Source organism: Gossypium hirsutum, chromosome A03 (assembly GCF_007990345.1).
Source record: "Gossypium hirsutum isolate 1008001.06 chromosome A03, Gossypium_hirsutum_v2.1, whole genome shotgun sequence".
Lineage (NCBI taxonomy): Eukaryota > Viridiplantae > Streptophyta > Magnoliopsida > Malvales > Malvaceae > Gossypium > Gossypium hirsutum.
The window spans coordinates 73,818,198-73,834,699 of NC_053426.1; the positions used below are offsets into that span (position 1 = coordinate 73,818,198).

The following is a 16,502-nucleotide window of genomic DNA, read 5'->3' on the forward strand; positions in this document are numbered from 1 at the left end:
AAGACAGTTTTTGGATAGTAACTGTGATGCATTAATTCATGTATGAGCTTAAACAAACAGAAAAATTACAACCAACCCTCCAATCACAGATATTCGGCACCCAATAGATCACAAAATAATGGTGACTGAAGCAGAACTATTCCATAAATAAGTCGACAAAAACGAAACAAGATTCAAATGTCCAAGTTGTTGCACACTTACTTCATGAATACCTGCACATACACAAAAGAGGGGACAAAGATTTAGAGGAAAGTGCTCACTGGAGATAAATACAAGAATGTATAACTTGAAACATCAGCGAACCCAATGCCCTACCTAATACCAACATGCTAGCCCCATAAACATGCAACCAGTGAACCACAAATTACTTAGATATAAATAAACTATTGAACTCAACAAGCTCTAACTTTTGCGAAGATAGAAACTTTCTTCTCACATTCGAACCTTCTTCACAAAAATGTGAAAGGCAACACTAAGAAATCCTCACATTCTCATTGTTTTCTAATCAACAAGAAAAATCAGTAAAAAAACTTCAAAATTGAATCTTGGAAAAGAGGATGAGAAGCAGAAAATATACCGAAGTGAGAGTAAGAATCGAAGTAATAATCAGCATTGGTTTTATCATCTTCGCCGTCGCAACCGAAAAACGAAATGTCGGGCTCTCCCATAGAAACATATTCACTAGCTTTGTCAACGGCGACGATTGAATCATCGAGATTGGAGCTGTTGCTGGCGATTTCCTTGTCGTCGGCGTCTCGGAAGCGAATGTTAGCTCCTTCGAAATTGTTTGAAGAGTTGGTCGAGGTTTGAGTTGTGTTGGGGATCTAGAAATGGAGAGAGATAATAAAATACCAGTGCCATGCCATGCCCACCACACGTGAAAAAACCTATATAAAAAAGAGAGGTAAAAAAGAGAAGGAGAAGAGGCGATGAGAGTGGAGAAGAAAGCTAGAAGGAAGAAACAGAAGACGTGGATTTTGGGTAAAACAGAAGCGGGAATGGGGAGGGTAAAACAGGGACCAAAACTGAAGCAGCGCCTAAACTGAGCTCAAGGAAGGGATTAGAAATCAGTGGTTTTCACCGATTAGAAAGGTAAAGGATTACACCCGTATTAGCAATACATCAAACCAAACGATGGAATACAGCCGCATTAGGTGGGGCCCACCGATTAGGGATGTATTGGCTATGCCAATACATCCAACCAAACATGCTCTAAGTCTCATAATCCGGTTTTAAAATTTCAAGGATTTTATTACACAAAATATTGCCTTATTACATCAGATCTATTAATATTTTGTGTAAAACACACTATCAAGTTACACAATTTCTTGAAACTTACGTAATATTTTGAGTGATTATACAATAGGTTACTTTTTTACTTTAATTATTATGGCTAATGTTTGTGCTATTGCATAACCTCATTAGACTCGTTGTTAAAATCTTGTAATGTTTTGTGTAACACCATTTATAGAATACATTTCTCAATGCACAGGTAAGTATTTTAAGTGGTTGCTATGCATAAATGAAAGTGTTTACTTTTATCACCATTATGACAAGTAACTACTTGTTATATTTAGAGTTGACAATTTATTATCACAAAATATTTGGGTTATGCTAATATTATGGAATTATTCGAGCCCGTCAATGAAGATCAATTCACTTTGGAGAAACATATCTTAATGATTGGATCGAATTGATCGTGCCAAATCCCTTGGATTAAGGGTGTTAGATTGGGACAGAACGTAAAGACTTATCTTCTAACAGTCCACATCTCACACCCAGTTTTAATTAAGGTCCTAAAATCAAGAAAGATTGAGAGTTAATTGAAAGAATTTGTAGGTTTGCCAGACTCTACTAAAAAATTTGGAAATTCTAGTGGCTGAATGGTAAATAGTTGGATCTCAATTTTAGTTTAGTTAAGTTGGAACCAGCTGGTTCCTTAGTGGGAGGCATAATGATTATTGATGGATGATTATTTGGGGCTTTGGTGGTCATGCGTGGAAATGGGTCATATATATTTGCAGGTAGAATTCTTCTCATTTTTGTTTTATTTTCTTCTCTTTTGCATCGTCTTCTTTAGTTGCTACAAAGAAGAGAAAGTTGAGGAAAGCTCTGCATGGGCCAGTGATCGTGAGGTTTAAGTCTGGAACGTAGAGAATCTGGTGAGCTGTTAAGCTTCTTAATCTCTTTGTATTCGTGAATTTGAGAAAAAAGAGAAGTAAGGATTTTTGAAATATTTGAGAAAACTTCTGCTTGAGACTGGATTATGGATTTTTAAGTTTGAATATTATCGGCTTAATTGGTATATGGGTTGTCGTGCTTAGCTTCTAGGACGAAAGAGCTATGGCGTTTGAAAAATCTAAGCTGCTGAGGACAAAAGATAACAGGTGAGTTTCTATACTCCATTATTTGGGTGGTATTTCGGGTTGTTTTGTTTGATGTGTTGTTTGTGTGTTCTTTACTGAATTTGGTTAGACTCTATGACTATGAATGAATATTGTTATCTGGGATTGTATGGAGATTATATGCATGCATAGGTCTGTGCAAGTATGAAAGTTGTAAGAATGTTATGGTTAAACGAGTATAGTTGTATGTTAAATGAAACGTGGCGTACTGCATGATATGTTATGAATAAATTGCATTGCTTATAGTGATGTGTGTGAATAATATGTTTATAAAATACGGAGTATAGAGGGATGTATTGGCAGGTTAGTTAAAGATAGGAAATTTGGCGTAATGGAGGAATGGGCGGATTGAAAGGGGATTTAAGGAGGACTGGTTGGAAATTATTTACTGACTCTACGGAGTGGCATCATGGAAATAGTCTACTGGCTCTTCGAAACGACACCATGAAAATGGTTATTTACTGGCTCTTCAGAGCAACACCATGATAAGGGTCTATAGGTTTTACAAAGTGACACCTCGAAAGAGGTTCACTGACTTTTCGGAGTCGAAAGTCCATGACGAGCCATGGCATGATCCAGTGGTGAACAGGTACACCTTATGGTGAATTGAAGTCCGCCAGGACAGTAAACAGGGAAGCTGTTGAGGCATATAAGTAGAAATCACTATATGATTTGAGTGGCGAAAAGCCTGACATAACAGTTATGGCATGTAACACTCCCTACCCGACCCGATTACTGAATTCGAGTAAACAGTGCTACAATTTAAACCCTACAAATTTATCAAAGAGTATTTGAAATTAAAAAAAAAAGAGTTATTGGCAAAACCCTCAGAATGACAATTACGAAACAATCAAATTGGCAATACACCAAATAAAACATTTAGAGGAAGCCTTATATAAATTGATTGACTATATAAAATGTAATATGGCTTAATGTCATATAATAATTTCATTGTACATTATTGGCAGTTAAATTAACATTCAAAAACCATTTGACGTGTACGCTAATGAGAAAATATTATAGAACAAAATTTAATATATTAAACACATACATAAAAGGTTTATAAAAATTCTCATAAAACCGTGTCTTGACAAAATGGTAAATAGTGATACAAGTCGGTTACAAAACAAGTCCACACGCCACCCCTCACAAAATTTATGCATGATACAAAATTAAATAGATGGCTTACAATCAACAATTCTCTGGTGTAGTCCCTTCAACAAAATCACTTAATAGATGGCTCATAATTAACAATTCTCTGGTGTAGTCCCTTCAACAAAATCACTTCCTTTAGTTAGCACGCCTGAGAAAGAAAGAATAATAGAGTAAGTTCTAACGAATTTAATGAGTTCCATAAGAAAAACACAACTAATATGTAGTGATACAATTGATGACTAGGCTTTAATACCATATAGATACACAACAATTTGAAGACGTTCAAACGTAATAATCACAATATGCTCAATGGCATTCATAGAATACAGACAGACTTAAGACGCCAACTTAACACAACACATGGGCAGTTTCACTCCTTCAACTTAAACATAACTTACACACAACCATCCTTATGCCAACCTCATACCCAGAATTCAGAATCAGGATCATATCGAATCAATTGCATTCATAAACACACACACCCTTAACTCTTCATATCATATCTAGTTAGTCGTATATGTTTTCTCGTGATCTGCTAGTCTAGTTTTCAATAGAGCTGCCCTACCAGAGGCATCACAAACATATTCCTATTCTTTATCATCGCATATCACATATCACATATCAAGTATCACCTATTAGTTGTACTGGCTTGTGCATTAAGGAGGGTGTTACACATTGAAACATAAACAGACCATACACACACTGATAGTACTGGTTGAACACTACGAAACCAAATATCACACTTACATTGTGGATAAATAACACTTACCTTATAAAATTTATACAATGATGGAATTTACATATATAGAGTAAGAACGAACTCACCAAAAAGTCTACTACAGTAATCTACTCAGCAGGTCCTTTGCCTTTGTTACTTGGACCTTCGTTAGCTTCTTGAGTTAAAAGAAAGAAAAAAATATCTATCAAATCATCAAATCATCGAAATTTTCCATGCATGCATAAATCGGTAACATGTAACCCAATTGGTAGTATGTAACCTAGAATTAGGAAGTTTTATTCCTTAAGAACAATTCTAAAACTTATGCATGCATTACTGAAAACACGTATATTCCTTCGATAATTACCTAAGGGTTTATTAGAAATTACTAGTAATTTGGTGATAACAACGGTGTTAGCTAAATATAGGAACTCCTTACTACAGACTCTAACTTAAAATTTCTAAAGCTTCAATGAAAGTCTAAAGAAGAAGAAAAATAAAAAGAAACAAAACATGCGAACATGATATTCTGATGTCCTTATATAGTAGAGACACACAGGAACAAAACTTAGTGGAAAGTTAGAAGATCCATGATTGTTTTAAAATTTTGAGAAGAATTAATTAAGCATCAAATCATCTATAATATCCTAGTTCAGTTCTAACTTGGTCTCAATTAAATTCTAACATCACTTATCATGCCATTATAACATATACTAACCACATAAACAAACTTAACGAACAGCAAACTAATGACTTCACCCAAACATATGGGGTTGGCGGATACTTAACAGAAGAGTCCGCCAAACCCTAGAGTTCAACAAAACCTAAAGTTAACCAAATAATGAATCCCACAAAATACGCCAAACATATAATCAAAAGAAAATATTTTACTTTCTCATTTTCTATTTTTAGCATAAATAACTATACACCAAACGGTAAATTGATACATTATCTGTCGGGCGGGTTGTTTCATGGCGTGTATGGGAACCCAGACAAGTGTGCCCATAAGAGGTCCTGCCAAAATGTGAAGGTAAGAGGAACAGGTGGAACCATCTTGTACGCAGGTATACGTGGAAGAAAGAGGTATTTCCTTCAAAGTATTTGTGAATAAGTATCAACCATTAAGAGTTCGCCAGAGTTGATGAATAAACCAACATTGGCTATGAGAAAGCTATTGGAAAACACAATGAAAAGGAAAAATCAAAGTTTTAAATTTGAGGAAAAATCAAAGTTTTAAATTTGTTTCCAAAACTAAAACTTGATTATGTTATCTAAAGTAATAAACACTTAATAAAAAATTGTAATTTTTCAATTCATTTAAGATGAATGCTCTGGTTGAGTAGTCTTTTCGCTATCCTCAAGCTCATGTCTGCCGAGTATGGGCTTGCTTCGAATCAGAAAATTTTCTAAAGAATTATCAGTGGGGTAATTTTATAATTTCTCTAAACTTTAGGGTCAAGTTGTAGATAAGAAAAATATCTCTAAAAATTTTCTCAAATAATTTCTTCGGAGAATTTTCTCTCTACAACTTTCTCTTAAATTAAATTGTGTGAAAAATAATAATCCATGACTCTCTTTATATAGGGAGAGTTTAGAGAGTTTAATTATGATTAAACTTAATCACTTTAGTATTAAAATAATATAATACTTATCTACAAGATAACTATTAAACTAAATATTAAGATAATTACTTTAATAGTAAATTAATAAAATACTATAAAGATAAGTATTAAATTAAATTTAATATTAAAATTATTAAAATAATATTATTTTTGGAATAGTTAATTTGAAATCAAATTATCCGGTAGAGTCTCAATAGGAGTGTGATTCTTCCACTGCTTAACCATCGAAGGATCAATCGTCGACCACAAGAATGTCACTGTCGTGTCCGATGGTGCCATTATAGGTGCTACACCATTATGACATCCAAAGTTGGATCGGTTTGGGCCTAGTGACAGCCCGACCAGTCTAGTCTTGCTACCAGTTGGACCGTCAACCCGGTTTCACATACCAGGCATGGTTCGACCAATTTTTTGGGTCTCAATCTCGGTTTTGGGTTCTCGGCCCCAATTTTTGATCTTAGATCCAATTTTCAAGTTCAATTACCCATTAGACCAATTGTCTGACTTGAAAATTATTTTCCAAAAATATCATATTTATTTTAATTAATTTGATTAATTTAATTTTACTTGATCAAAATTAATCTTTCCAAAAATCACTTAGATTTTCCAAATTAATTTTTCAAGAAAATTTTTTAATCAAATTCTCTAGTTAAATAATTTTCACGACCGCCTAATTTAATTCCACATCGAATAAATTGGCTTAATTAAAATATTTATAAAGTCGTAGAATTTTCTTCTGATTCAAATGCAGTCCAATCGAGCTTTTGTTAAGCTAACGGAAGAACTAATCAAACATATACAATAAGGTTTGAGTAATTGCAATTATGTCAAAAAGCATCGTTTTCAAAAATTCGCAATCTACTTAATCATAGAGTCAATTCAAAAGAAGTACCATGATTGAAAACTCCTTATTGTATACTTTTTACGAAAGCAATTCATCTAACTACTTTGTTCAATGACCTCGTCATGTGTGTGTTACCCTCATATGATATCATTGATTCCTTTGAGTTAAATCCGTTCACTCAATACAATCATATTTTATCTCATTGTCACCGTTGTGTATTCTTAATGATTAATATGACCATTGTCAACAAATGACTATGATAAATTGCTTGTTTGAGAACAAGAGTAAACCGTGGTTATATTTCATATTTATCAATCCACATAATGCCAATGAGAGGATATCATTAACTCTTTAATCGAGCTATAAATTCCTTATTGCTAATACCATCATATGATATCATTAAGTCATTTTAGTTAAATCCGTTCACTCAATACAATCCTATTTTATCCTATTGTCACTATTGTCTCTTCTTAATGATTAATATAATCACTGTCAACAAATTACTGTAATAAATTGCTTGTTTGAGAACAAGCAAACCGTGACCACTTTCCATGTTTATCAATCCGCACAATGTCAATGAGAAGATATCATTAACTCTTTAATCAAGCTATGAATTCCATTGTTTCTAGTAAAGCCATGCCATACACAAGTCATGTACCCAACATACTGACTATAGGCTCGATCATCTTTAGAGCGTAATCCTTCACTTATATCAAAGCACATGAGTTATATACGCATGATTAATGATTAACTCAGGATTTAGGTAAATCACATCATGAACGTCAAAAGTGAATTAATTTACAAGCGAATTTAAAATTAATTCATCTTGGGTCCAGTCCAATGTATTGTTCTTCGAATGAATACATCTACGTCTTTACCCGTGGAGTCAATTGCTCCGATAGCTAAGACTAGTACCACCCCAACTGGAATTTTAGTCGACATAATAATCTTTCTAAGTATTTGAATCAAATGCTCACTTTGATTTTTTTAGGGGATTACAGACTTGTTTAGATTATCTACTGAAGTAAGTTGTCTTTCTTGCAATGTAAACATTCTTATAGTGCCACTTATCATCAATTAGAACTTAAAAGATTAATGAGCTAATATTTACTTGTCACAATTTCATTATACATGCAAAATATGAAAGATAGAAACACAAAAGATATAATAGTGAAATGTGGAATTAACTTTATTTATTTATTCATCATTCAAATACATAGAAAACAATTACAAGTTTACTATAATATGGACACATTTCCCAACACTCTCTCACTTGCTGTAGTGAAGTAAATGTGTCATGTTTTGCATTCTCATATCCTCAACATGTTTGTTAAAACTCCTAGTTACAAGAGTATCAGTAAACAAATCTATAAGGTTATCTTTAGAAGCTATTTTCACCACATTTATAATTCCTTCAGCTACTGCCTTTCATATCAAGTGATACTTTCAATAAATGTGTTTTGTCCTTTCGTGACTTTTCATTTCCTTGGTATTAGCTATTACAACATTATTATCACAATATAATGTTATAGATTTTTTCATACTAGGAATGACTTCAAGATCGATTAAGAACTTCCGAAACCATATTGATAATTCTTGTAAAGAGTTATATTTACGGCCACTAGATGGAATTAATTGTTTGAAATTAAGTGAATACATCTGCATTTTTAGGATAAGTTTAGAACATTACATGAAAAAGCTTAGATTGCACTACATTGGCCATTATTTTTTACTTTTATCCCTTGGGGAGGAAATGTGTAGTTTTGTGTGCATACAGGTGTAAGAAGAGTAAGAAGATGAAGAGGGAAAATAAAGGAAGTGAAACATTGCCATGGAAATTGGCAAGATTGATTGCCAACAGAATTGCCATGGCAATTCAAGGAAAATAACTCAGCACTCTATCCACATCACCCTTAGTCAACTGGATGTGTACCAGAAAAACCAACTTGAAAAGAGGAATGAAAAGTGTGTGCTGAGGTGGGATGGATCTACCCAATAAAAAAAAGATAGAGAAGAAGAAAAATGAGAGGAGAATTTGCGTGAGAAAGAGACTGGTGACAGTAACCTCTCTCTACATAGAGAAAAAACTCCATTAGAGAATTTTAGAGAAAGAAAGGGTAGCAACTACAGAGAGCAGAATACAGATGTGAAGAAGGGGAAGAGACATCTATCCTGGATTCACAAATGACCGAAAGTTAAAAGAAAAGCTGGAGTGTGGCGAGAAATCTTGCAATTCTACCTTTAGTTTTCCTGATTTTTGTGATTCAAATTTCTTTAAATGTTGATAATGATATAAATTTGGTGTTTACTTTTCCACCCATGAACTAAATATTTTCTGGGTTGGAGTTATTTGGGTGAATGTTTACCATATTTAATGTTCATTATTTGAAATTGCCTATATCACTGTTTCATTTGATTTTTGCCTATTTAAAATACATGTACGCAAGCTCTAGACATAGATGTATTTTGAATTCTAAAAAGGTTAAATATACTGGATCTAATACTCGTAACACTCTAGACATATATGTTGCGAATTGTGCAGAGAAGATCATTCATTGCAGTTATTAATCTGGAGTCTATAGACATATAGTAACTTAGATTTCTAGCTTAAATCTAGTTATCGAAAGAGGCAGGTTACAATTGTAATTCTTTAAGTAGTTGATTAGACAATGTTTAGCCATGACGTTATTTTGATATGAGCATTTCACCTGAATAATTCCAGCGTTGTTCATTCAACAACAGAAGTACTCTTGCTTTTCTCTGTAATTTGCCATGATATTTTATTTCCAATATCAATTTTCTGTTTTTAGCATTTAATTAAATTAATTCATTATACCGACTTCTTATTCAGTTTAAAAGTATTTCCTACTATTTGGTATAGTTAATAGGATTATAATAACTTAATTAATTTCTTACTAATTTCCGATCCCTGTGGAGACAATACTTACTTATCACTTTATTACTTGAATGACGTGTAGACTTGCACAATTCGTTAGTTATTTACACGTCGACAGCATTGGTGAAAATTTTGATTTGTTATTATTATTTTGTTATTTTCGTTAAAACAATTAATTAGTATTTTATTTGAATTTTTAGGTTTTGTACTAGTGCATGAGAAAAAGTACTCAAGAGGATAGAGAATACTATTTTGATACTGAGATTGAAAGGACATTAAGGCAAATAAGGAAAGTGTTAAGAGAAATGGAGAGGACTATAAATGATCCAATCAGAGTTGATCAAGTACTCTAGAATGAAAGGAATACTGATATTCCTCGAATCTTAGATGACAGAGACAGGCCCATCAGAGAACATGTAGTGCCTACTTTGGGTGATCTAAGTCCAGGAATTGTTAGGCCACATATTCAAGCCCAACGCTTTGAATTAAAACTAGTAATGTTTCAGATGCTGCAGACTGTAGGGCAGTTTAGTGGTTTACTAACTGAAGATTCCAGATTACACTTGAGACTTTTCTTTGAAGTTTGTGATTCATTCAGACAGCAAGGCATTCTTGAAGATTCCCTTAGACTAAAATTAGTCCCTTATTCATTGCGAGATTGTTCCAGATCATGGTTGAATTCATTACCATCATGGACAGTGGCATCTTGGAATGAACTGTTTCAGAGATTTTTAATTAGGTCTAATCCTTCCAACATGAATGCCAAGCTGAGGAATGACATTACATCGTTTAGACAATTTAAAGATGAGATATTATACAAAGCATGGGAGTGTTTCAAGGAATTAATTAGAAAATGCCTAATGCATGGTTTTTAGCATTAGACACAAATTGAAATGTTCTACAATGGATTAAATGCTCATATGCGAAGAGTGGTGGATGTATTAACTAATGGGACATTACTTGACAAATCCTACAATAAAACATATAAAATTTTGGAAAGAATAACAAACAATGGTTATCAGTACCCCACTACCAGAGTTGGTACTGGCAGAAGAGTTGTCGGAGTAATGGAACTTGATGTGATTACATCATATAGCTCAGGTATCATTTTTAACAAATATGATTAAAACTCTAAAAAGACCTTCTGCAGTGCAGGAGATGAAGGTTGCAAAATTAGCATAAGTGTACTGTGGAGAAAATCATGTTGTTGATGAATACCCATCCAATCCAGCTTCTCCGTATTACATGGGAAATTTTAATTGTAGCAACAACAATCCCTACACCAACACCTACAATCTAGGGTGGAAGCAACATCCAAATTTTAGCTGGAGTAATCAAGGGAGTACCAACACTATTGATAGACAAAATACGGCTGATGTACCACTTGGACACAGTCAACTAATGTCGCGGCAAAATGTGCAACAAAGTTCATCGTCTTCAACATCAACTATGAAAGCTTTATTAAAAGAGTATATGGCTAAGAATGATGCAATTATTCAGAGCCAAATAACTTCCTTAAGAGCTTTAGAGAATCAATTGGGACAAATTACCATTGTATTAAGCTCTAGACAACAAGGAGCATTGCTTAGTGACACAGAAAGTTCTAGATCCCAAGGAAAAGAACAATGCAAAGCCATAACACTCTAGAGTGGCACTCTGCTACTAGGATTTGTGAATGGTGCCTTGTTTAAGGAAAGTTTCGAAGTCCCTGGAAGTATAACTCTCGAATTAGAAGTGGAACATACTACAAAAGATGGGAGTAAACAAAAGCATACAAAAGCAAATTCATCTTGTCGAGCCAATACAAATGCCATGGCAAGACAACCTTAACAAATGGAAGGAAGGCCACTGCCACCTTTTCCCCAACGTTTCCAAAAGTCGAATCAAGATGCTCAATTCAAAAAATTTCTAGAAGTTTTGAAGCAATTACACATCAATATAGCGTTGGTGGAAGCATTAGAACGAATGCGTAACTATGTGAAATTCATGAAAGATATTCTATCTAAGAAGAGAATGTTAGGGGAATTTAAAACTGTTGCACTTATTAAAGGGTGCACAACAATGTTGAAGAACAAACTGCCACCAAAATTAAAAGAGCCAGGGAGTTTCATTATACTTTGTTTGATTGGAAACTATTATGTAGGTAATACATTATGTGATTTAGGTGTAAGTATTAATCTAATGCCTATGTCCATTTTCAGGAAATTTTGGATAAGAAAGATAAGACCTACTATAGTCACACTGCAACTGGCTGATAGATCTTATAACCATCTAGAAGGTAAAATTGACGATGCACTGGTACGAGTCGACAAGTTCATCTTTCTAGCAGATTTTATTATTTTGGAATGTGAAGCAGATAAAGAGGTACCTATAATACTTGGACGACCTTTCTTTACAATTGGTAAAACATTGATTGATGTGCAGAAATATGAGTTAACCATGAAAATTAATGATCAGTAGTTGAATTTTAATGTGTTTGATGCTTTAAAATGTGCAGACCCAGATGAAGAATGCCATCCTGTAGAATTTGTTGACATTAGAATTTAGGAAAAATTTGCAGGACATATGCACAACAATTTTGATGCAGACTCTGTCCAATTAAATGAAACAAATTTGATTACAGAATCTGAAGAGCTGATGAAAACTCAAGAATTTGAAAATGGATTCAGAAGGAGCTTTGAATCATTAGATTTATCAAGTTTCTCTTTGTACCCTCTTAGCTCATCAATAGAAGATCCATTGGTTTTGGATTTGAAGCCATTACCAGTGCATTTGAAGTATGCTTATTTGGGAGAAAATGATACAATGCCTGTAGTTATTTCTGCTGAGCTTACAACATGCTAGGAGATAAAATTATTAAAGGTTTTAAAGAAATCCAAGAAAGCTTTGGGATGGTCAACTATGGATACCAAAGGAATTAGCCCAACAATTTGCATGCATAAAATAATACTTGAAGATTGCCATGGAAAATTTATTGAACAACAGAGGAGACTGAATCCTGTCATGAAAGAAATAGTGAAGAATGAGATTATCAAATGGTTGGATGTTGGGATTATATACCTAATTTCTAATAGCTCTTGGGTGAGCTTTGTTTATGTGTACCCAAGAAAGGAGGAGTCACAGTAGTTAGCAATGATAACAACGAACTCATTCCCACATGTACTATCACTAGTTAAAGAGTTTGTATTGATTATCGAAAGCTCAACAAAGCAACAGAGAAGGACCATTTCCCTTTGCCTTTTATAGACTAGATACTGGATACACTAGCATGGAAAGCCTTTTACTATTTTTTTAGATGGCTATTCAGTGTACAACCAAATTGCCATATCTCCTACTGATCAAGAAAAAACTACATTCACCTATCCTTATGGAACATTTGCTTTCAGAAGAATGCCATTTGGGTTATGTAATGCCTTGGCAACATTCTAGTGTTGCATGATGGCAATATTTTCTAACATGGTGGAGAAATTCATTGAAGTATTCATGGATGATTCTCAGTGTTTGGCAACACTTTTGAATATTGCTTAAAAAATTTAGAGTCAGTATTTTGCCAATGTCAAGAGCCAAATTTAGCGTTGAACTAGGAAAAATGCCATTTCTTGGTTTGTAAGGGCATTGTTTTGGGCTATCAAATCTCACAGCAAGGAATTGTCATCGACAAAGAAAAAATAAAAGTCATTGAAAAGTTGTTACCACCCACTTTAGTGAAAGGATTCAAAAGCTTATTCGGGCATGCTGGGTTTTATCGTCACTTCATCAAGGATTTTTCTAATATATCAAAGCATTTATGTCAATGGTTTGAGCAAAATAGACTATTTCATTTTGATGAGTTATGTTCAAAGGCGTTCAAAAGGTTAAAGGAACGATTAACTACATCACTTATAGTCACTACACCAGATTTGAATATACCATTTGAACTAATGTGTGATGCAAGTGACTTTGCTGTTGAAACAGTGCTAGGGCAGAGAAAAGCCAATATGTTTCATGCTATATATTTTGCTAGTCGTACGTTGACAGATGCACAGCTCAATTACACTACCACGGAGAAAGAGTTGTTAATAGTGGTGTTTGCCTTTGAAAAATTCAAAGCTTATTTAGTGGGCACAAAAGTCACAGTGTATATAGACTATTCTGCCATCAAATGCTTGGTGATGAAGAAAGAGGCCAAACTAGACTCATTAGATGAATATTGCTATTGTAAGAATTTGATTTGGAAATCAAAGATCGGAAAGGCACTAAAAATCAAGTGGCTGATCACTTGTCACGACTGGAAACAGAGAATGAGAATGGTCAGAGCCAAATGATAAAAGACGAATTCTTTGATGAGCAGATATTGTTAGCTATGGCATTACCATAATATACTGATATTGTTAACTTTCTAGTCAGTGGATTGCTGCCACCTGTGCTTAATCATCAAAGACGAAGAAAATTCTTTCATGATGTCAAGCAATATTACTGGGACGAGCCATTTTTATTCAAGTAGTGTGCAGATCAAGTAATTCGAAAATGTATTCCAGATGATGAATTTCAAAGTATCCTGCATCGTTGTCATTCTGCACCTTATGGTGGACATTTTGGAAGCATGAGAACCATTGCGAAGGTTCTCCAATCTGGTTTTTATTGGCCCACCATGTTTAAAGATGCTAATGAGTTTTCTAAGAACTGTGATCACTGTCAAGGAATTGGTAACTTATCAAGAAAACACGAGATGCCGCTGCAAAATATTCTAGAAGTTGTGTGACACCCTAAACCTGGCCTGGACATTATGGCCAAATCTAGCGATGTAACATGGAATAGAATTTGAAATTGAAGTTATCAAGTTAAAACCATTTCCGTTTATTAGCTTTTATTTATCTTTCATCCATTTCAAAACTATTTTTCATTAATTTGCTTTATTTGAAAAAAAACATATTCTGTAGTAGAAGCTTTTAAAACCGTGATATTTAAAGAAAATCATTCGGATTTAGGGAAAATGTTGTATTTAATAAAATTAAGTTTTTGTTGCAGTTCTAAAATTCATGGAAATAGTTAAAATCCAAAACAAAGGCAAACAGTCCAAAAGTCCCACTTTACATAAAAATACCCCAAAAATAATAGGAAATAAATACCATAACTGAAATTAAAATAGTTCAATAATCATATGGTCACCGTTAAGCCCTTCGCCATACCGATCCGTCTAAGTCTGGGGATTACTTGTACAAATAAAATAGGAAAGGGTGAGTTTATGTAAACTAAGTATGTAATCCCTACAGAAGACATACATATAGTCAAACAACAAATATCAACCAAATGCAATCTGGGGCCTAAGCCCATTACAGATTCAGATACAGTTTAGGCCTTAGCCCATTTAGATACAGTTTAGGCCTTAGCCCATTTAGATACAGCTTCTGACATAAATTAGGGCATTATCCCACCTGAAATATGGTATGCATACAGTAACAGAAATCAATATCTTACCTGCCACCCTCTACATACCATCTCTGACCATCCCTACAAATCATGTGGGGTTTAAAACACCCACCTAGCCCTACACACCAAGTCGTACCAAATGCGGCACATATCAATAATATTGCAATTGAGCTGCTAGATAATGGCATGAAAGCCTTTCAGTACACTTCCTCCAATAATCAATCATCCCACCCTAATGCAGATGCAACTAAACATGCTTAATGCGGATATAGAGAAGTACATGCTTACATGATAATATTCAGTTATTAGTCTTGCATACAGGTCAGTAAACATGCATATATTTAACATGCTCAATACATACACTGTGTGTTCAGATTACATGCTTTAGGGTCTAAATAGCACTTATCGACCCTACAGTAGGTTCACAGTTGGGCAGCCCGTGCAACCCTAGGAAACATTTTAGATAAATGGGCTCACACGCCCATGTGGCTTGCTCGTGTAGCCCACACGCCCAGTTTGGCTTAGGCCATGTGGGCTGGCCATCACACGATCGTGTCTTATGCACGGCTTGGCCTTCGTCGATCACACGCTTGTGTTGTCGCACACGGCCTACCACACGGCTGTGTGGCGTCGATAGTAAAGTTTTTGACTTTTGTTGAAAACTAGTTTTCTTGCATTTCGGGTACACACATGTTACAGATTCGATGCAGAAACACTTCCAAGCCTTCCAGAACCTATAATCTACATACAACGCTTCAAAATCAGTCACAATTCTCTATTAAACCGAAAACCCGCATCGACAATAGTCCAAAAAGAGCGTTCAACACTTACACCACCTATCCCGAATGATTGGCTATGATTCCATAAGAGGAGAATCATGATCAAGACGCCTCGCTGCTACCAAAAACATGAGTTTAATCATCAATGGGAGAAATTCCACATCGCTTAAACGGATTAAAAGAACAACTCTAAATTCGAAAAAAAACCTCTTACTTACCGAGCGTAAAAACACAATGCCGAAATAAATAAAGAAGAACAATCCTTATTAAAACGGAAAAGAAGAGAAAAGATTTTTTTTGAAAAAGAAAGGGAAAAACGGAGGAGTAAGAAATGTGGACGTCAGTTTTCTACAGAGAATTTCTTTTTGGGGAAAATAGATTTAACCAAATCCCTAAATTCATTCATCCACTCACCTGCTACTTAGAATTCCAACAGTACTGAAACACTTGTGCAACACCTAGAAAAAATAAACTCCCACGCTTGCGCAGTGATCTGAACTCAAGACCTACAACAAACTAACACTCAACTTAACCACCAGACTAATAGGCCTATTGTGATATGGTTTTACCACTAACTTAATATAAGCCCGTTGAACAAGTATAATGCTTAAGTCAGAAAAAATACCAAAATTTGCCAAAGATAGGGCTTGAACTTGGGACCTCCCACACACACC

The 16,502-nt window shown here is 34.5% G+C and overlaps 1 protein-coding gene and 1 non-coding gene across 2 annotated transcripts in view; both read right to left on the bottom strand.

Annotated features, from left to right (window-relative positions):
- LOC121218216 (protein arginine N-methyltransferase 1.1-like) overlaps positions 1-16,502 on the bottom strand; it is a 37,520-nt gene that overhangs the window by 958 nt on the left and 20,060 nt on the right. Inside the window, exons 2-3 of the mRNA XM_041095082.1 lie at positions 578-824; positions 202-212 (exon numbers count right to left, since the gene is read on the bottom strand). Coding sequence (XP_040951016.1) covers positions 202-212; positions 578-824 — 258 coding nt within the window. The remainder of the gene's footprint in view (positions 1-201; positions 213-577; positions 825-16,502) is intronic.
- Positions 10,405-10,511, bottom strand: LOC121225627 (small nucleolar RNA R71). Its single transcript, XR_005923485.1, has one exon. It is a non-coding gene; the product is annotated as a small nucleolar RNA R71 (small nucleolar RNA).